Source organism: Rattus norvegicus, chromosome 5 (genome assembly GCF_021556685.1).
Source record: "Rattus norvegicus strain SHRSP/BbbUtx chromosome 5, alternate assembly SHRSP_T2T, whole genome shotgun sequence".
Taxonomy (NCBI): domain Eukaryota; kingdom Metazoa; phylum Chordata; class Mammalia; order Rodentia; family Muridae; genus Rattus; species Rattus norvegicus.
In genome coordinates this window covers 68052888-68073949 of record NC_141538.1, presented here as the reverse complement: position 1 = coordinate 68073949, position 21062 = coordinate 68052888, and the positions used below count along the sequence as shown (strand labels likewise).

Here is a 21062-nt window from a genome sequence, read left to right as displayed (position 1 = left end):
ACATTTCCTATTATCTTGTTGTTTACATTTCAGGGGGTTGGGCAGAGGGAGGATACTGTTTTTTATCTATGACTATAATTTTGCCTAATGTTCAAAATGCTTGTACCTTTATTTCTATCCTTACCAGGCTTATTCTTACTCTGATCTTTAACTGGCTTTCTTGCTCATAAGATACTCATTCCTCCTTCCTGCCTACCTGGATCCTACCTGTTCTGTTGTTTTGATTTGACTTGACTTGTTTGATTGGTTTGTAGCATCTAACTTTGATTCATGAAACTTCCTAATTACCTCCTGCATTAAGTAATAGCAAATTTTTCAGACTTTGTTAAATCTGGGTACTATGTGCTTCTAACAGAAACGTGCCTGTGGTGTGTTCCAGCAAAAAACAAACAAACAAAACTAAATAAACATTTCAGGTTTTTGTGTAGCACGTTGACAATTTTGTATGGCTCAGAAAACCTTGCAAAGAAAGGTTCTTTAACAAGATTCTTCCCTTTTTTGTTAATGACTTGTTTTCAGCATTTCTTTTTTTTTTTCCTTCGGGAGCTGGGGACCGAACCCAGGGCCTTGCGCTTCCTAGGCCAGTGCTCTAACCACTGAGCTAAATCCCCAACCCGTTTTCAGCATTTCTTAACCAAACTAATTTGTGCATGTTTTAATGGTTTTGTCTATTGTCCATTCTGATTCTTTGGCATCATTATTGATGGTCATGATTCATGGTGATGTTTGAGGTGTAGAATAGAAGTATTGGGAAACCATGTTTTTATTCTTTTATCACATATCTTTGCTTTACTTGTTTCCATTCTTTCTGACAGCATTCAAGAATGACCAAAAAGAGGAAACGCCAAGATGATTTTCAGAAAGTAAAACTAAAAGTTGGTAAAAAGAAGCCCAAGTTAGAAAATGCTACAGCTACAAACTTTAAGACAAAGGCTATACATTTGCCTGAACAACTTAAAGAGGACAGAACACTGCCGACCAACAACAGAAAGCTTAACATAAAGGTAACTGTAAACCTCGTTTTTGATAGTATGACATTTTTTCTTTCACACCATGTAGAATGTTATTTTTTTGTGTGTGTGAAAAGCTGTTTAATATTATAAAGTAAATGATTTGCCTTAGGGTCATATGGTGTATTGTTAGACAAATGTTTGGGTTTCGTATATTGTCAATATCTGATCTTGAAATTGTCTATCCTACTTCAAAACATTTTACTAAACTAAATCTATACTGATTGCTCCATAGTAAACTTTTGGGGGTGGGGATACTCTATGCCATCTGGAAGTAGTTTTTGCATTTTTTTTTTCAAGTTCTTGATGGATAGTTTTTCTGTTCTTCTAGTTGATTGAGATAAGATCTTGTGTGGGTAGTTGGTTTTGAACTAATTGTAGCACATAGCTCATTACTGGTCTGTAGTGAAGTGCTTGGGGCACTTTTGTAAAGAGCTTGGGACAAGAATAGTGATGTATTTCGTTCGTATTTTATACGATTTTTGGAATATCTATATATGTATTATGAGATATATCTTGGGTGAATAAAATTACCAGATAGCTTCCTCTGAATAAAACACACTGTGTAGAAGTGTGTAGAAAGATCTTATTAGGTCTGGAAAGGATAAATTCACTTACAATGTTTGGAACCTAGTAGGTCTGCAGTAAATGTTGATTAATGCCACTTTAAATCATAGTGTGCCAAAACCTGTATGTAGTTTAATGTAAAAAAATAACTAAAGAAAGAATTATTATGTTTCTATTAGGATAAAATATTTTAAATACCAAAGTGTTTCTGGTCTTAATAAAGTTAACTAACATTTGGAAAGTACTTATACTTTGCACGAGGCATTCAGCCTATAGTTGTAGTTAAAATGTTTGCTTGACTGTGATTCCTAGTAATGTTCATCCCTAAACTCTGTATTTGTGCTACAGGATTTGCTGTCACAGATGCATCACTATAATGGTGGTGTTAAACAAAGTGCTCTTCTCGGACTTAAAGACCTTTTGTCTCAATACCCATGTATAATTGATGCACACCTCTCAAACATATTAAGTGAAGTGACTGCTGTGTTTACAGATAGAGATGCTAATGTACGGTTAGCAGCAGTTCAACTTCTTCAATTCCTGGCCCCCAAAATACGAACTGAACAAATTTCTCCATTTTTTCCTTTGGTAAGTGCCCATCTCTCTAGTGCCATGACTCACATTACTGAAGGAATTCAGGAGGACTCTTTAAAAGTTTTGGACGTTCTGCTGGAACATTACCCAGCTCTCATTACTGGCCGTAGCAGTATATTGCTTAAGAACTTTGTAGAACTCATTTCTCATCAGCAGCTGTCCAAAGGACTTGTAAATAGAGACAGACCCCAGTCCTGGATACTTTCTGTAAATCCTAATCGGAGAGTCACTTCTCAGCAATGGAGGCTGAAAGTCTTAGCAAGACTCAGTAAATTCCTTCAGGCCTTGGCAGATGGATCCAGTAGGTTGAGAGAAAGTGAAGGACTTCAGGAACAAAAAGAAACTCCCCATGCCACTAGCAACTCCATTTTTATCAACTGGAAGGATCATGCCAACGACCAGCAACAGATCCAGGTTTATGAAAATGGGGGTTCACAGCCAAATGTCAGTTCACAGTTCAGGCTACGGTAAGGATTTCAGTTATGTCCACACTCAGTTTTCCTATATTGAATTTTAACTACTGACCATTAATGGCTAATGGTGGAAACATATAATACTTGTCTTTCATAATTTTCATGTAGTTATTAATGGTGAGTTGATTAGATGACTCCCAATGGAAAGAGTCATTTGAAAGTGTTTTCATTTGTAGCAAAAGCCTAAACTAAATAGAAGTAAAACTTAAATTTCTGTTTACTTTGCCGTTTTAGTGTTTTGTTTTTCTTACCAGTTTTGATAAATATAATTGATAGTTCATGGTGCTTCATTTTACTATATTTTATATTTAAGTCAAGCAGGGAACAGCACATTTTGTAATTACTATTTTTATTCTTACCTTTCCCTGTTAGGTACTTAGTGGGAACACTAGGCACTGTGGATGAAGACCCGTCATCCCCTGAGAATCTAAAAGGATTCATTGAGATAATAATTCCATTGTTAATTGAATGCTGGATTGAAGCTTTACCCCCACAACTAGCTGCTTCTGTTGGAAGTGGGGTAGAGCGAGAACCTCTACAGGTTATGCAGCAAGTTCTAAATGTCATTTCGCTGTTGTGGAAACTCTCAAAGCAGCAGGATGAAACCCATACATTGGTGAGAACTAGTGGATTCTTTATTATTTTATTAGTAATGCCTTTTATCATTATTGAGATTAGGAGGTTGAGTGTGTGTTCTCCAAACACTGCCCACAGTTTAATGGTAAACTTTTTTGCATAAAAGTACAAGTTAAAGTAGTTTGTGGGGGTTATTAAATGAATTTTAATATATTTTCAGTGAAATATTTAGCAAAGTTGTTTTGTGAGGTTATTAGTAGGATATAATTTTTTCAGTGAAATGTATAACACTTTGGTTATTCATATTTGGTTTTAATAGAAGTGATCCACAGTAATATTAAAATGAGTTACTTATAGGCCAGATGTTGTGGCATACGCTTATAATCTCAGCACTTGGGAGACAGAGACAGGAGATCTCTGAGTTCAAGATGAGCCTGGTCTACATGGTAAAGTCCAGGTCAGCTGGCGCTACATAGTGATACTCCATCTCTGAACAAAGAAACAAAGCCAGTGTTGCTTGTGGTGAATTGATTAAGAACATTCTGAAGATCTCTCATGGGATTGACAAGTTGCTTATTAAGTGGCTCTTTTTATTGTCGTGATGTCACATGTAGCAGTTGAAGATTGTACTGAAGTCAGTTATGGTGATGGAATATGCTGCATGTCTGTAGTTCAGGTAAGGTGGGGCAAAGCTGTGAGATTGTTTGCTAAGTAACCATGCTAGCACTCAAAGGACAGCGATGGGACCACTGCTTTAAAGCATGAGGCTTCTGCTCTACAGAAAACCCCTTGGAAGGAGTTTTGGCCGAATTCATACGCGTCTTTAAAGTTGCCTATACACGTGCAGCAGTGAGAAAGCATGTCTTTTGTTTCTGTTTTAGTCTTTATTTTGAGCCATAAGTTAGGATGCGCCATTATGCTGTGTAAGATGAGACTAAAGATTTTGAAAAGCATTATGAATTTGCAGTTTGTACTAAGGAGTGTTTTAAGGGCTTGTTCTCTTATTGCTGGTTCATCACTATCTGCAGGAATGTTTTTAAATTGCTTTTACAACTAGGATAGCATTTTATCGATTATACTTTTGAACTTGTCCTATTAAGTAAGTCATTGTACATATTAGCAACAAACTATCCTTAATTAGGAGTACAGTTGTTATACTAGGAAAGCAAAGCTTGGTCCTCATGGTAGTTTGTGGTATAGGCTGACAGTAATGTATGCAGCTTAGAAAAAATTTACATTTGTAATTTTAGTGGATCTACCCCAATTCTACATTAAAAATTATGTGCCTTGAAAATTTTCTGATTTAGAAAATGATGTTAAAACTTTACTTGTACAATGATCTGTCTTTTACTTTTAGTATGCCATTGGATGCATTCTATGAGGTATTACTACTTGATTATAAGACATATCAGACACTGTTGTTCAACCACAGGCTAGTAATGTAAGAGTAGCCTAGGAGAAATTCTGGTATTTGGTTAATTGGTCTATTAAAATGCATTTTAATTTAAGATATTTTCTACTTAAAATGGGTTTAGTAGGATGGAACTCACCAGTCAGTGTTTTCATCTGAAAGATGAAGAAAAATAGGAATTATGATACTTAATATCGCCTTGGGACTAGTTTTTTTTTCTTTCTCCACTTTTAATGTTTTTGTGGTATTTGCGTTTAGAAGAGGAGACACAAAATACAGAATCTGCAGATTCTCTAATTGTACGAGTTTCCACTTGAAATTTAATGAATTTTTAGAATAGTATGCTTTGTAACTTTTATCATTATAGGGCTGTCTAGTAGCATTCATTTACATGGGATACTTAAAGTTTCAAGACTGTAGACTGTTGAAGACCAGAATACTAAGTTGAGATAATGTATATAACTTTATAAATAGGGCCACAGGGTTTACTGTGTCTTCTTCCTCTTTAATGTTTATTTTTATTTTCTATATATGTGCTTGCCGATAAGGATGTGAGTGCACCTTGTGCCTGACTCCTGCAGAGGCTAGGAGAGGGCTTTAGATTTCCTGTGTTGTGAGCTCTTATTTGGATGCCAGGAACTAAATTCAGGTTCCCAGCCACTGAACCGTCTCTTGCCCTTTGAGTACATAGTGCTGGGGCCATTGATTTGCTTCCCTTTTCCTATGTTGGGTGGGCTACAGCTCTACTCCAGATGCCTGTAAGTCTATAGCTCTAGGAAATTTCGTGCCTTAGACCTCATGGGCACCTGCACTCATGTTTATAGATTAACACACAGACACCTGCACATACATGTAATTAAAGCAGAGATCCTATGTGAAGGACTTGTCGATTTATTGAAATAATGTATTGAAATAATGTAAATAATATTTATTGAAATACATATGCATAGTCACACATATATTTGGGGTATTAAAGATGAAACCCAGAGCCTTAGCTGTACTGCTGAGCTATTCTTAGCCTCCAAATACTTAAAAACATCTTGCTAAACTGTAATAACTTGCAAGAAAGAGCTCTTATCTTACAAAGAAGTAAAACATTTTGTCTGCATGACATTAAAAGGTATTTTAATGTTGTACTTTACCATCCCCACTGCTCCTCTCACTTACCTTCAGTAATAGAATAATAGAGTGTTGGTGACCTGTAGACTGGTTGAACCTTTAGGAAGAAGGAAATGACATCTCTGACCTCTGAGCATAAATCACAGACATAGGCCAATTTAATTTTTTTTTTTAATTTTTATAACTGTAGGTTTTTCTATTGATGAATTGACATCTGGATCAAATGTAGTCTTAGACATGCTGATTACTTAGGACTGCTGGAGCCTTTTCATACATTTGGTTTACCAGTGTTTACAGCACAATTAAGAAATTTAATTTGTGTTCAGATGTTTTTAAAAATAATTTGAAACTTTGGTTTTTGCTCCAAAAAGAAATCTCAAGGTACTTTATATCATAGTGTAGTGATTGAAGATCTTATTGGGGTTGTTCCTTTCTCGTGTATATGTCTTTATACCTAGTTTTAAGATTGCAAATGAGAATATAATTTAACACATTTTTCTTTTAGGTCTTGTATCGATAGTGTCAAGAGCAGTATTATGATCACTATAATGTTTTGTAGCTTAGATTTATATTTTAATGTTTACTTCTATTTTTTTCAGTTTCATTACTGTTACTAAATGAAAATTAGAAGTTGAAATAAATTAAAGGCATGTTTTCTTTTTCATCAATGTACTCAAAGAGGATCTGATTAAGTTCGTTATAATTTAAAATTCAAGCGAGATATGGTGGGATGTACCTGTAGCCCCAGTCTTAGGTATCTGTTGTTGTGATGAAACCCTATCATTAAAGTGACTCAGGGAGAAAAGAGTTTATTTTGCTTTCAATTCCAACTCATTGTTCATTGGAGGAATTCAGGACAGGAACTCAAATTGGACAGGAACCTGAAGGCAAGAACTGATGCAGAGGCCCTGGAGGAGTACTGCTTACAGGCTGCTCAGCCTGCTTTGTTACAGAACCCTGGATCACCTGCTCAGGGGTAGCCTGGGCCCTCCTGAATCAATTAAGAAAATGTCCTACAGGATTGCCTATAGCCTGACCTTATGGAGGCAGTTTTTAAAATTGAGGTTCCTTCTTAGATGACTCCAGCTGTGTCAAGTTGACTTAAAAATTGGCCATCACCCAGCATTCAAGAGATGAAAGCAAGATGATTTTAAGTTCCAGACTAGCCTGAGTTATGTAGTAAAAACGGGTCTAAACATAGTTCTAGAGCTGGACGAGGAGCAAAGAGCTCAGTGGTTAAAGTGCTTGCTGCCCAGGCACAGTGATTTTGAGTTTGATGTCAACTTTCATGTTAATGCTGGGCATTGTGACAATGCACTTAGAATCCCCATTACTGGGACGGGAGGGACAGGTGGATTCCTGGGGTTCCTTTGCTATCCTAGCCTGTTATTTGAGCTCCAGGCCAGTGAGAGACCGTTTCATAAAAACCAAGATGAATAGCTCTTGAAGAACAACACTTGAGATTGACCTATGACCCCTATATAAGCATGCACATAATATACAACACACATAATTCCTCAGATATACTGGCCACTTTTCTGCCCTTGGAACTTGGGAGCAAACACTAGCTATAATTTTAAGTACTTGATAGCTCGGTGTGCTAGATGACTGCTGTATTAGAGGGCGTGCATACAGAATAGTTCTATTGCAGAAATCTTGAAAATTACAGTGCTGTTCTGAACTTGGGAAACAAAGGTGTAAGTAAGCATTATTGATAAGGTGCTTGTTCATGATGCATGCCTTTTGGTGGCATTGATGGAAAACTAGAATGTCAGTTCTAGGAGTAAAGATAACAGTGTAGTAGAATGTTAAAAGCATACATGAAAACATGGGGAGGAGCATAGAGTTCAGGCTGTCAGGAAGTATTCTGAAGATAAGATATTTAAAAATGTAACTTAATGAATGAGCAATGCAGAATTTTTCTCAAATCTCATTTACTCTTTGTCTTAAACAGCTGATTAAATGTAATACAGGAAAAACCAAGTGCCATAATGACATGGGAATAAAATTGGATGGTCTAATAGTTTATTACTCTGATCTTAACATTTATTTATGTATGATGGCATTAGCAGTAGTCTTAACAATGGGGCATTAAATTAAAGTTCTGCTTGATTTATTAGTTACTTTACATCTTGTCTTGTGTGTTTTCTAATCTCAGTTTTATTTCAACAGGAGTCATGGCTTCGAAAAAATTACCTTTCTGATTTCAAACATCATTTTATGACTCATTTTCCATATGCCTTAAAAGAAATGACCAAGCAACGGAAGAAAGAGACAAATAAAAGGTATTGTAGTTGTTTTCCACTTTAGAATTCTTTGTATTCTACAATTATTAGATAATTGCTTTAACCTGCAACTTTACTGACATTGAGGCATTTGTATCTAAATTCTTTTTTTTTTTTTTTTTTTTTTTTTTTTGGTTCTTTTTTTCGGAGCTGGGGACCGAACCCAGGGCCTTGCGCTTCCTAGGTAAGCGCTCTACCACTGAGCTAAATCCCCAGCCCCCTAAATTCTTATAGAAAGAAAGAAAGGCCAGTCTTGAACAAATCACTTTTGGCCTTCAGGACTAGCATTTTGTTTTGTTTCTGTAAGTCTGAATAGATGGGAATTGGATAACAATTGCTGAGGCAGGTAGCTTATCAAAGTTCATCTTTTTGTTCTCACACGAATACCAGGAAACTGATGATGAAACTAGTATTATCTTGAAAGAATAGAGAGAATTGGAGGAAATCAGAAAGGGTAGTAGGAGATGGAGTTAAAAGTAATTAAGACTAGAAAATATTTAAGTCTCTACTTCAGATGACACCAGATGTGAGAATCAGTTGTCTAATAAAACTTGACAAGCTAGTACAAGCTGGAATAGTAAAATTATAATTGCCTCTAATGAGCAAGCACTCGAAAGGGAACTTAATATCTGTCAGAACATTCTTGAATGTATCAAAGGACGGGACAGATTGGAGAAGCACTGAGGCCTTGAGCAGAGGTCAAGGTCTTTGCTTAGAATTAATCAGTCATGGGGCTGGGGATTTAGCTCAGTGATAGAGCGCTTACCTAGGAAGCGCAAGGCCCTGGGTTCGGTCCCCAGCTCCGAAAAAAAGAACCAAAAAAAAAAAAAAAGAATTAATTAGTCATTGATTAAATTTCTTATGAATCCACTAAATACTTGGCTTATTGTATGTGAACAGATTATTGTAGTAGAGAAAAGGTATTTTAAAGCACATTCTTTGCTTTCCTGAGGCTTTTACTTAAGTCTTAAGCAAATATGTCAGGGTCCAGTTAGGAGCTGATTCCATGAGTTTTGAGGTCCAGTGAAAGATCTTGCCTCAAGGAGAGGGGTGTAATGGCCATAACGGCGGCTCGGTCAGTGGGTAAACACCTGAGTTAGATCCCAGATCCCCAAGACACAAATTGTAGAAGGAGAAATTAAACCCTTACAAGCAGTCCTCTAACCTCTTTAAGTATGACACCTGTGTGCCTACACACATGAACAACGTAAACGAATTTAACAAAAGAAAATGAAACAAATTGAAGCACCTTCAAGGAGAGACACCTGATGCACTTGGTCCTCCATGTCCACATTTGAAAGGAATGTGTTTTACTCGGTGGAAACAAATGAAATGATTTTAATACACGGATTATAAAATTAGATCATTCCCTACTTGGATCAATGTCTTTTACATTTTCAAAACTTATTGACTCTTGAATTTGGCATCATGTACCCTAATCCCACCCATCTCCCCATCCCTTTGTATCTGCCCTCCCCACTGCAACTTCCCATCTCTCAAAATAAAAAAAAAATCTTGTCATGGAAGCCGTAGTATGTCACAGTGTGTCCCACAGTATACCTTTGTCCACACATCTTCACTTGCAAATGTTCATTGCATTGAGTCATTGGTTTGTTTGAGGCCTTTGACTTCTGCTGCACCATCAGTACTAGAACCTCACCAGGACTTCTTTCAGATATCCTGTTGTTGCCCTGTGTCAGAGAGATCCGGCAGCTTTGGATCTGCACACTGGCAGCTTCATAAATGAGGTAGAGGTTAAGGTGGGTGGTAGCTGAGTTGGTTAGCCTGACTGCTTTCTTTCCCATGCCGTGAGCGTGAGCTCTCCAGTACTTTCCTGTCTAGCTTACCCGATGCCGCAGTTGTGAAGGCCAGGGTCAGCTTTCCCTCTCTCATGCTCTTGGGACCAGCTCATGTTTTTACAATTTTAGTATTTATTTTTGAGACACGGTCATACATACGGTGCAGCCCTGGTTGGCCCAGAACACTATATAGACTGTGCTGTTCTTGAACCCAAAAAGATATCCCAAGTATTGGGATTAAAGGCATAATGCCACTTCCTTTATTTTATGCATGAGCAAATTATGTCAAGAAATTTGTGGTTTCTTTAAAACCTGGTTAGTTTGAAATAAAGTAAGTGTAGATACTACTTTAATGTCTGACCAAATACAAATACTTGCTTTAAAAAAATCTTGAAGTGAGTTAGGATTTTTCAGTCTTTTTTTTTTTTTTTTTTTTTTTGGTTCTTTTTTTCGGAGCTGGGGACCGAACCCAGGGCCTTGTGCTTCCTAGGCAAGCGCTCTACCACTGAGCTAAATCCCCAACCCCAGGATTTTTCAGTCTTAACAAGTCCTGTAGAAAGTCTTAAGATTCTAATGTCATATTAGGTAGGTATGGCCATTTGCCCTCCGTGGAACACTAGTGCAGTAATGACCAGTGCCATAGGTGCTCTAATTTAGGTCCTTTTACAGACCCATGTACAGAACTATGGCCTAAAGTTGCCCAGTGCTCTGTCAGCTTGGAAATTATAAATTCTATAAGAAAAAACCCCTTTATTGATAGGACTGTTTTAAGTGCTGAAAGCAGGTGTGGTTTATAGATCTCTATGTGTGTTTGTTTTGTTTTTAGCATCAAGCATTGCACAGTTCTCTCCAATAATGTAGATCATCTTTTACTGAACTTAACGCTGTCTGATATCATGGTCTCGCTGGCAAATGCCTCAACTTTACAGAATGATTCCAGTTGGATAGAAACAATAAGGAAATTTGTGACAGAGACCCTTAAAGGTGGTGCTAGACTGAACAGTAAACAGCTAAACAGATTGCTTGGAGTCTCGTGGAGGCTAATCCAGATGCAACCAAACAGAGGTACGTGGTGCAGGAGAGGAGCTCTAGGTCTGGCATAAATGGCGTTTGCCGTCCCTCTGTAGTTGTGCTGGTTACATTCAAGCTGTTACAAGGCAGCTGTCCTAAGCATTACAGAGCTGTCTGACTACTCTCTTGGAGTGGTCCCATTCTGAAGCAAACTGGTAAAGATGTCTACCTTCTTGGATGTGTTTATACCTCTACTATCTAGCTTGAAATTGGGTTGGTTTTGAAGTGGTTGCTTTGACTTTTGTATCACCTGTTGCTAATGTGATAATCATCATCACTTGTGTCTAAGACAGCTTTGCCCCAGGAATGAAGTAGAAATGCTGTGTATGTGGAAGGAGTGTCTGTTCACATGCAGAGTTGGTTTCTTTCTGTCCTCAGATGCTACAGAGAATCTCATTAAGGCAGTTTATGCACTCTATCAACAGAGGGGCCTGCTTCTTCCAGTTAGGACTTTGTTAATCAAATTTTTCAGTAAGATCTATCAGAAAGAAGAACTGAGATCTTACAGATTGAGGTAAAGATTTCATATTTACCCTTAATTTTTTGTTATTTGGTAGCCTGTGTATTTCAATGTGATTAAGTCTTTAGAGAAAGTCTTATTCGTCGTATTCAAGAAGTAATACAAAATTTTATCAAAAACTCTTCATCCTGGAAACTATACCCATATCTGAACAGACTAATGCAAGGCTGAAGTAATTTTGTAGGGAAGCAACATACAAATGCATCTGTTTGTTTCTTATATTGTATAGTAGCAAACACATGCTAACCAGCTCACACAGATCTAACTGGTGTCCATTTTCATTTAAAAATTAAGTAGTTTCTTAATTTATTGAGCAGAACTGCTACAAAAGGGACACTAGCATCTTACTTTCAAATGCTGAAATAAATGTGTTATTTGTGTATCACTACTTTTAAATAGAAAAAAGATTGGTTTGGTTTAAGTTAACCTTCTCATGTTTATGTATTAACATTTTATCTTGTTTTTCCTTGGCCTTCTAAGATACCGAAGCAGAGTGCTGTCCCGTTGGCTGGCCGGCTTACCATTGCAGCTCTCTTACCTTGGCTCCCGAAACCCTGAGCTGTCCACACAGCTGATTGATATTATTCATACTGCTGCATCACAAGCAAATAAGGACTTACTGAAAAACTTACAAGCTGCTGCTCTCCGAATTTATGGTGAGCACTGACTGCTGGAGGTCAGCCTTGATCTAGTCCAGCAAGGAAAAGGGATGTTAAAGGGGAGTTGGGAGTTTTTAAGATTTGCCTTTCTTTTGATTCTCATTAGGTTAAGTTATTCGAAATACTAAACAGTAAATTTAAGTGTATTAGAATAGTTTTTACCTTGTATATTCTCCCTAATAGTGTTGTTGTTGCTTAGAGGGTGTGTTTGTTTGGGACAGAGTCTCACAATGTAGTTTAAGTCCCTTATACTTGAGATCTCCCTGTCTCTCTGCCTTGAGTACATTTTATGCCCAAGTTAACATTTTGCTTCTTGAGTTAACATTAAAATTTCAAAAATTTAACTAATAAAGTACTTTGAAAATCCTTCTGATGCTTTGATGGCAAGATAGTTCTTGTGTTATTTAATCATGTCTTAGATGACTCCTGTACTAATACTCTATTCATCTCTAGAACTGACTTACTATTTAGTATTTTGAAAAATATTGATAAAAGCTTATTGGCACATATATTTATAAAGTATATGTAACATATTTATTAAGATGTGTATCACATATTGTAAGTTTTATGATTTTATAGCGTGTAATTCAGTAATTCCTAAATAGGTTTCTAAGGTGGTTTCATTACTACTACATAATTCTAGAACATTCTCTTCGCTCCCAAAAGACCCTGTTTTCATTAGTCATCCCATCTCTTAATCCTTCTTTACTTAAGCTCCTGACAGTTATATTTTTTTGTCTATAGATTTGCCTATTCTGGATTTTTAAAAGGACTTTTTAAAGTTATTTTTAATTATGTGTCTATGTTGGGTTTATGCCTGTGAATACAGGTGCTTTTGGAAGCCAGAAGCATCAGATCTCCCTGGAACTACTCGATCTGGTCTTCTGGAAGAGCAGGCATAAGCTCTTCACCTCTGAGCGTTCTCTCCAGACCCTTTGGACACTTTTAAAATGAGGATTATAATCTAAGGTCTTCGTGTCTGGCTTCTTCCTCTTAGCACAGTAGTGTGAGGGTTTATAAATGTTACTACAAGTATTAGTACTTATTCTTTACTATTGCTGAGTGGTGTTCCATTGTATTAACATGCCACTTGTGAACATTTCCATGGTTTATGGGCTGTGCTTCGAAATACTGAGCACGGCTGTGTAGATGTGTACACACATGGAGCAAACATGTTGTGTTAAATTAGATACATGTAATTATTTTTAGTGAAAATGCTTGTATTTACTATTGTGCTTTGTTTTTAATCTTTTTTTATCCCCATCAGATTATTTTTCAAAAAATTTCTATGAACCTTTGGATGTTATAAAATTGATAGTATGAGAAGACTTAAATAAATGATTATGCCCAATAGTTTAGTAAACCATGCCTGGTGAAAACTATTGTATGTAAATTGTTAAAATTGGAGTTAAACATAATTTGTCAACATTTAATTCACTGGATCAGTAATCAAGCTGCTTTAATAATTAAATCTGGTTTGTGTATCTTTTATGGTTGACTTTCATATTTACCTACCCCACTAGATCCTCAAGAAGGCGCTGTGGTAGTTCTTCCTGCAGAGTCTCAGCAGCGTCTGGTGCAGCTTTTGTATTTTCTGCCCACTCTGCCTGCTGATTTGCTTTCTCAGTTAAGTCGGTGCTGCATTATGGGAAGACTCGGTTCAAGTTTGGCTGGCACGCTTATTGGGATACTGTACATGAGGTATCACTGAAATGAGCTATATTTTAAGTGTATTATCTGTCTCCCCTCTTTACTTAGGGACAAAAATACAGAATGCTTTTTTGTTTTCTATTTTTTTGAGATCAGAGTTTCTCTGCATAGTCCTGGCTGTCCTGGAACTTATAATGTAAATCACACTAGCTTTGAACTAACAGATCCTCTTGCCTCTGCCTTAAGAATGTTAGGACTAAAGGTAAGCGCCTTTTATAGTAACATACTGTGGACACCTCCATTTACTTTTATTGTGGCTGTGAGAACTTTGCTAGTACTATTATTGTCTGAAGACAGTTTGTTGATACTAAGACTGATGCAAGTTTCTTGCTTTGTAATATTTGTCCATGGTTTGGAATAGAGGTTATAGTTAAGTGGTTAGCAGCTTGTAGGTAAAAATCCTGTACTTAAAACCTCAAGTGATAATGTGTTGTGATATGGACCTTTTTTAGTAAGTTTAGATCTTTTGGGTAAGAATGCATGAATGTTGTGTGTGTGTGTGGGGGGGGGGGGGGCGTTTTCATTGGAGGGAAGTCCAGTTGCATGTGGGGTCTTGAGAATGGTGTTGAGAATCAACTTCCATTGTTCTTTCACCGTATTTATTGAGGCAGGGCCTTAGTCAAATCCAGAACTAGATTGCCTCTGCCAGAATTACAGGTGGGTCACCATGCCCATTTAACATTCGTTTGTTCTGGGGGATTCAAGATGTTTCCTCCCCTTACCAATTTTTTAGGTAATGTCTTTTATGCCTTTATTATTTGGGGCTGTTCTAGATGCCTCATACTGATGAGATCAGTTCTACTGTTTTGTGTGGCTTATTTTATTTTGTCCTCAAAGTTCATCATATTGTAACATGTATGAGGATTTTTTCATTTTTTGGATATTATTTGTGATAGTCCATCAGCAGATGTATATACTACATTTATTTTTCAGTTTGTCAATGGGCACATGCATTGTTTCTGCCATTTGGCCACTGTGAGTAAGACTTTGCACATTTGTGCACAAGTATCTCTTTGAGACTTTGCTTTCAAAATTTTTGCTGTGTAACATAGATATGGAATGGGCAGATCATGTAGTACTGTCTCTATTTATGCACACACTAGGCGAGTGCTCTTTACTAAGAGAACCTCTTCAGCTCAGATGCTTAGTGTTCTGAGGAACCGTAATTAATACCTTGCCTTCCATAGTGACTTTGCCATTTTTTTCCTCTCAAAGGTTTTTGTTTTGTTTTTTTGCTTTGCTTTTTTGTTTGTTTGTTTTGTTTGTTTTGTTTTGTTTTGTGTTTTGAAACAGGGTCTCTCTCTACTCGCTGTATACCGGGCTGGCCTTAAACTCACTGAAACCTTTTGCCTCTGCCTTCAAGCACTGGGATTTAAAGTGTACATGCACTCCCACCCCTGGCTTTAAAAAAAATACGGCATTGCTAGTGTTGAAAATATCCTCTATCACTTGTTAGAATCATTGATTGAGCATCTCCCCCACCTCCTGACAGGCAGGATTTCTCTGTAGCCCTAGCTGCCCTGGAATTCTGTAGACCAAGGTGGACTCTAACTTAGAGATCCACCTGCCTCTGCCTCCAAGCACTGGGATTAGAGGTGCGTGCCACCATGCCCAGCTATCAGTTGCTTCTTTTAATAAACTTACATTTGGCTATTTTGAATTGCAACATGGTTCATAACTCTGTGCCTCACCTTTCTAGCAACCCCTATGCACAATGTTTTTATATTTGAAAATTCAGTATTTACTTCTCATTTGTTAGAATTGGTTATATTTTTAAGAATTTGAAGCATTGATAGTTTCCTATGCTTTTCTTAGAAATAGAAAAAAATTCTGTACTTTGATGTGATGCTTTTATTAAATGTTAGGCCTTTAGCTTTTTTTCTGTTCAGTACTGCTGTTTAATCAGAAGTGCTTTTGCTTAATGGTGTCCATTGGCGGGCACTTAGTCCTTAACTACACTAAGACTCAGTTCAGCTTTTGAACACTTCGTGAAATTGAGTCCCTTGAAACCACATTTAATGTTCAGTTACAGTTCTCTGCAGCTTACCAGCTTTTGTCAAGGGTGGGTTTAACAGTCTTGCTTTGTTTAACTTAACTTTTCTCTGAAGTTTTGTAGTGATAGTGAGAAATTTGAATTAATCCACAGGACTGACTTAGTGATGCATAATCAGTAAAAGCGGGTTGGGGACTGGGGTGGAGCTCAGTGGTAGAATATATGCTGAGACTCTGGATTCCATCCTGGTTCAATTTCAGACTGACTGGTTCCTTCAGACATATTTTTAAGTACTCGATGTTTTTTGTTTGTTTGTTTGTTTGTTAGTATTGCTCCTCTTCTACTAGACTATGATTATATATTACACAAACTTTCTTATTTCCAAGTCAAACTTTAAATGGACCTTCTATTTCCAGCCACTGGGTGGCACAATTGCTTCCTGTGTATACTGGGTATAAGAGGATTTTTCTATTAACTCTTTTGTCCCTCTTTCTGTGCTTGATGTTGAGTTCCTGTGATATTCCTCCATGGATATCTACATGTTGCTCTGACACAAGAGAATGCTTAGTGTCCATCCTCCTATTAAAGAATATTAATAAATTCAAATGTAGGGTTTTTTTCCTCCCTTGTAATGGGTTTGGGATTTAAGGTATGCATCATTTCTAGAAGTGGTTAAAATAAGGGCATATAGGTAAATTAGAAAAGCCTAATTTTGGCTGGTATTTACTCAGTTGTCTGATAAAAATCTGTAATCTGAGCTTGTTAGGTCTGATTTTTGTATCTTTTTGCTTTTTGGCATTCAAACTTTTCCTAAGGAAGCCTGGCTTTGAGGGGTTTTCAAAAAGTAGCTAGTAACTTGTCCTTTAGTAGAAACCAAGTATTTCTCACTTAAAGCTGCCATATAGTTAGCTTTTCTCTTTGTTTTGGGCTTTGATCTTTTGAAATAGGGAGACTAGGTTCTAAAATTCAGTGTAAAATTCAAGAGAGAAAGGCCATGATTTTCCTGCCTCTGCCTCACAAGACTGGATTTACAGATTTATGCCACCACACTCAGCTCATTCTGCTTTCCTTTCGAATCCTCTGGTTTCCTGTGTGTTGTCAGGGTAGACCAGAATAAAATAACATGTCATGTCCTTAACAATAAAAATTTTAAAGCCTTATTAAGATGTTTTTGCTCAGGTTAGCCGTGAAGCTGAGACTCCATTATACTTACTTGATAAGGGTCAGACTTTGTTAGATAAGTAAGTGCACAATGGTAGAACCACAGAAGAATGAAAAACTTCTTGCCTCTTTGGAACTAATTTGAAATGTGGGATGGAAGTTTTGCTATATCATATATGTTGGGCCATTTATACTTTTTAGTTAACTACATAATTAGAAATGTTAATACCTCTTAACTTTTATACTTAACCTCTTAACTATAATACTTATAAATGAAGTTAAGACAGTTTACTATGGATATATTTGCAATAAAGGAAGTGCAGAACTGGGATTGAGGGACAGTGAAAGGGCATTTGGAAGCCCTGGGTTTAGTCTCTGGGGTCCTATTTTTTTTTTAAATAAACCATGGTTTATTTATTTTACATGCTCTAATGTTTTGCCTGTATGTATGGCTGTGTGAGGGTGTTGGATCCCCTGGAGCTGGAATTATAGCTTGTTGTGAGCTGCCATGTGGGTGATGGAAATTGAACCTGGATCCTGCAGAAAGGCAGCCAGTGCTCTTAACCACCCGACCCCTCTACTCTTTAAAACCAGACTGGTAATAATTCTTTTGTTTCTTGTAGATCATCTTTTTCTGGATGGAGCCACTCGGTTAATGACTGCTTAATGACTGATGTGGATTATCTCAGCTTCTTATTTTCTACACTTACAGGTAGCCACGTTAACTTGCCAAGTTAAAAAAAGAATACATGGCTATGTGACTGACTATAACATACTTCTTCAGACCATGCTCTTGGAAGTATGGTGGTCTGAATGGGAAAACAGCGTGTTGGGCAGGCTCTGTGGCAGTCTGATCATTTTGAGAATTATTAATCAAGAGGGTCATTGGCTCATTGTGTGGGTTGGACCAAGAATAATAGAGCTAAGAAGGACATCAGAATTATGTTATATAAGGTATCCATGTTCAGAGTGTGGAGTTGAATCCACCTCCCACTCCACCCTTTTCTCCCCACATAAACAACTTAGAGCAAATAGGAATAACTGAAAAGCCCTGACGACGTATTGTATAAGAGCATGCAGTGTTGTGTGTTGGAGTGGAGCGTGCTGTTGCTCTTATGTGTTCATTTGCTGTTTGTTTTCTAAGATAGGTCTTCCCTGTGAAGTTTTGGTTGGCCTGGAACTCAAGAGATTCCCCTACCTCTGAATCCAGAGTGCTGGGATTAAGAGGGCCACTCATTTTCTTTGTTAAAATTACTGTTTTATGCCTTTTTAAAAGAAATGAAGAGTGAAGCTCCCCGTGAGCGTGGTAAAAGTGTGTTTGCTGTGTGTTAAGTTGGGTCAGGTTACGTCTTTTGCGTGTGTAGTTCTTGTGAGCTTTACAGTTTGTGACTAGGATTTAACTCCTCAAGACGCTGTAGGATGTGGAGCAGCAGGCGGCAGAGGAGGGCTGGTTGCGGGTTATGTATTACTGCTGGGGTTTGTTTTTCAGCTGGTTCTCTTTGTCACCTGCATTAGGGTTTTCAAAAGAGGAGCTGGCCTGGCTTCAGAACCTTCGAGGCGTTCCTCATGTCATCCAGACATCACTTTCCCCTGTGCTCCTCTACCTTACAGACTTAGACCAGTTCTTGCACCATTGGGACATAACAGAGGTAATAGCACACCCAGAAAGAAACTGTTCATTTCTGCAGTCCTGCTTGAGTCACAAATGCTTGCTGTGTGCTGTGTGTAGGTGTGAGGTGCTGCTAGACAGAGCAGGGTAGAGAGCTGTCCTCCGCTGGAGAGGATAGCCGTTTGTAGCCGTAAACCCCTGTGTTCTGAAGTGGGAGAATATGTATACAAAGATCTTTGTGCTAGAGGATGAATTTAACTTAGTTATTGGGAGAACTTAGGTGGGGTGGCATTTTTGAACGTGAGTTTTTAAACCAAAAAATTGCTCACTGGTTTCTTTGATTTTTTTTTCTTAAATTAATATGTAGTTTTATTAAAGCTAAACTTAGGAAGACCCCAATTCTTTTTTTAAGTTTTGAAGCAAGCATACAGATCTTGTTTAGTTAATTAAAAGCAGATTCTGGTTTATAGTTTGTACCTTTCTTTTTTTAAAAGATTTATTTATTTATTATATGAGTACACTGTAGCTGTCTTCAGACACACCAGAAGAGGGCATCGGATCTCTTTACAGATGGTTGTGAGCCACCATGTGGTTGCTGGGAATTGAACTCAGGACTTCTGGAAGAGTAGTACTCTTAACCGCTGAGCCATCTCTCCAGCCCCTAGTTTGTACCTTTTATCTTAAAAAACAGACCATTCAAAAACTTTAATAGGTTCAGTATTTGTTAAACCTTCAGAAATACTAAATTCTATTGATACCTAATAAATTTACAAGTGTAAATCTTACTAGCATGTTTCAGTATTAGTGAAGATACACAGTGAAACCATATGTCTAAACCAAGTTTTAGCATGGAATTTTAAGGGTTATCTTTTATACTAAAAAGCAAATTTATTTTAAAAGATTTTTAATAGAACAAACTCCAAAAGTTATAAATATTATTGCTAAGGGTTTTTTTTTGGGGAGGGGGGAGTGTGAGTGAGTGAGAGAGAGAGAGAGAGAGAGAGCGCGAGCGCGCACGCGCTTCTCTACCCATTTATGTATTAGTTAAGACCTGTTGACTTTGTAATGTCTCTTTTGTGGATACTGCTGTAGCAAAACTTACTGAGACAGCAAAACACCATTATATGATGTATTTATCCCTGTGGATCGTTCCCAGTGTGATGCTGCTGGATCATACCATAATTCTACTTTTAGTTTTCTCTTCATCAGGGTAATATAATTTTCTAGGGACTCGCATCTTAAGAAAACCAACATTACTTTAATAAGTATTTAAACTCATACCTTTTAATTTTGTCAATTCATTCAGTAATTGTTTTATCATTAATTTTATACATGGATGAATTATTTCATGATTGCTGAGTCCCATTCTCAGAACTTGATTATGTCTTGGGAAAGCTAAGGCTAAAGCATGTAACTTTAAATAAATCTTTTTATCTTTATTTTTTATTATTATCATTTTTTTTCAACAGTCCAGTTGTTATCCCCCTCCTGGTCCACCCTCTGATAGTTCCTCATCCCATTTCTTCTCCCCTATCTCCAAGAGGATGCCCCAACATACCCCCATCCCCACCTCACAAGGCCACCTCATCCCTTGGGGCCTCAAGTCTCCCAAGGGTTAGATGCATCTTTCTCACTGAGGCCAGACCGGGCAGTCCTCTGCTGTACATGTGTTTGGGGCTTCAGACCAGCTAGTGTATGCTGCCCGGTTAGTGACTCAGTGTCAGAGAGATCTCAGGGTCCAGGTTTGTTGAGATTACTGGACTTCCTATGGGACACCCTCTTCCTCAACTTCTTCCAGCCTTTCCCTAATTAAATCACAGGGGTTCCACACTTCTGTCCAGTGGTTGGGTGTAAGTATCTGCATCTGTCTCAGTCTCGGAGGGCAACCATGCTAGATTCCTGATTGTAGGCACACTATAGCATCAGTAATAGTGTCAGGCCTTGGAGCCTCCCCTTGAGCAGGATCCTAATTTGGGCCTGTCACTGAACCTCCTTTCTCTCAGACTCTTCTCCACTTTTGTCCCTGCAGTTCTTTTAGACAGGATCAATTCTGGGTCAGAGTTTTTGACTGTGGGATGGCAACCCTATCTTTCCACTTGATGTCCTATCTTTCTACTGGAGGTAGATTCTACAAGTTACCTCTTTCCGCTGTTGGGCATTTCATCTAAGGTCCCTCCCTTTGAGTCTTAAGATTCTCTCACCTCCAAGGTCTCTGGTACATTTTCGAGGGTCACCCCACCTCCCAACTCCTGAGGTTGTATATTTCTGTCCATTCTGCTGGCTGTTGGGTCTTCACTCCTCCTCTGCCCCTCCCGCTCTCCTCTCCCACCCAGGTCTCTCCCTCCCTTTGCCTTTTGTGGTTATTTTCTTCTCTCAAGTGGGATTGAAGTATCCTCACTTGAGCCCTTTGACTTGTTAACCTTCTTGAGTTAATCTGTGGATTGTGTCCTGGGTATTCTGTACTTTTTTGGCTAATATTTACTTATTAGTGAGAACATAACTTGT

The 21062-nt window shown here is 37.8% G+C and overlaps 1 protein-coding gene across 6 annotated transcripts in view; it reads left to right on the top strand.

Annotated features, from left to right (window-relative positions):
• Tex10 (testis expressed 10) overlaps positions 1 to 21062 on the top strand; it is a 46151-nt gene that overhangs the window by 9175 nt on the left and 15914 nt on the right. For 2 of the 6 annotated variants that reach the window (NM_001106653.1, XM_087547972.1), the window contains 10 exon segments: positions 816 to 1004; positions 1926 to 2638; positions 3017 to 3260; positions 7923 to 8035; positions 10661 to 10899; positions 11284 to 11419; positions 11906 to 12081; positions 13608 to 13785; positions 17572 to 17660; positions 18464 to 18597. In NM_001106653.1, the coding sequence (NP_001100123.1) occupies positions 825 to 1004; positions 1926 to 2638; positions 3017 to 3260; positions 7923 to 8035; positions 10661 to 10899; positions 11284 to 11419; positions 11906 to 12081; positions 13608 to 13785; positions 17572 to 17660; positions 18464 to 18597 (2202 nt within the window). In that variant the 5' untranslated portion in view covers positions 816 to 824. 6 annotated transcript variants of the gene reach the window in all.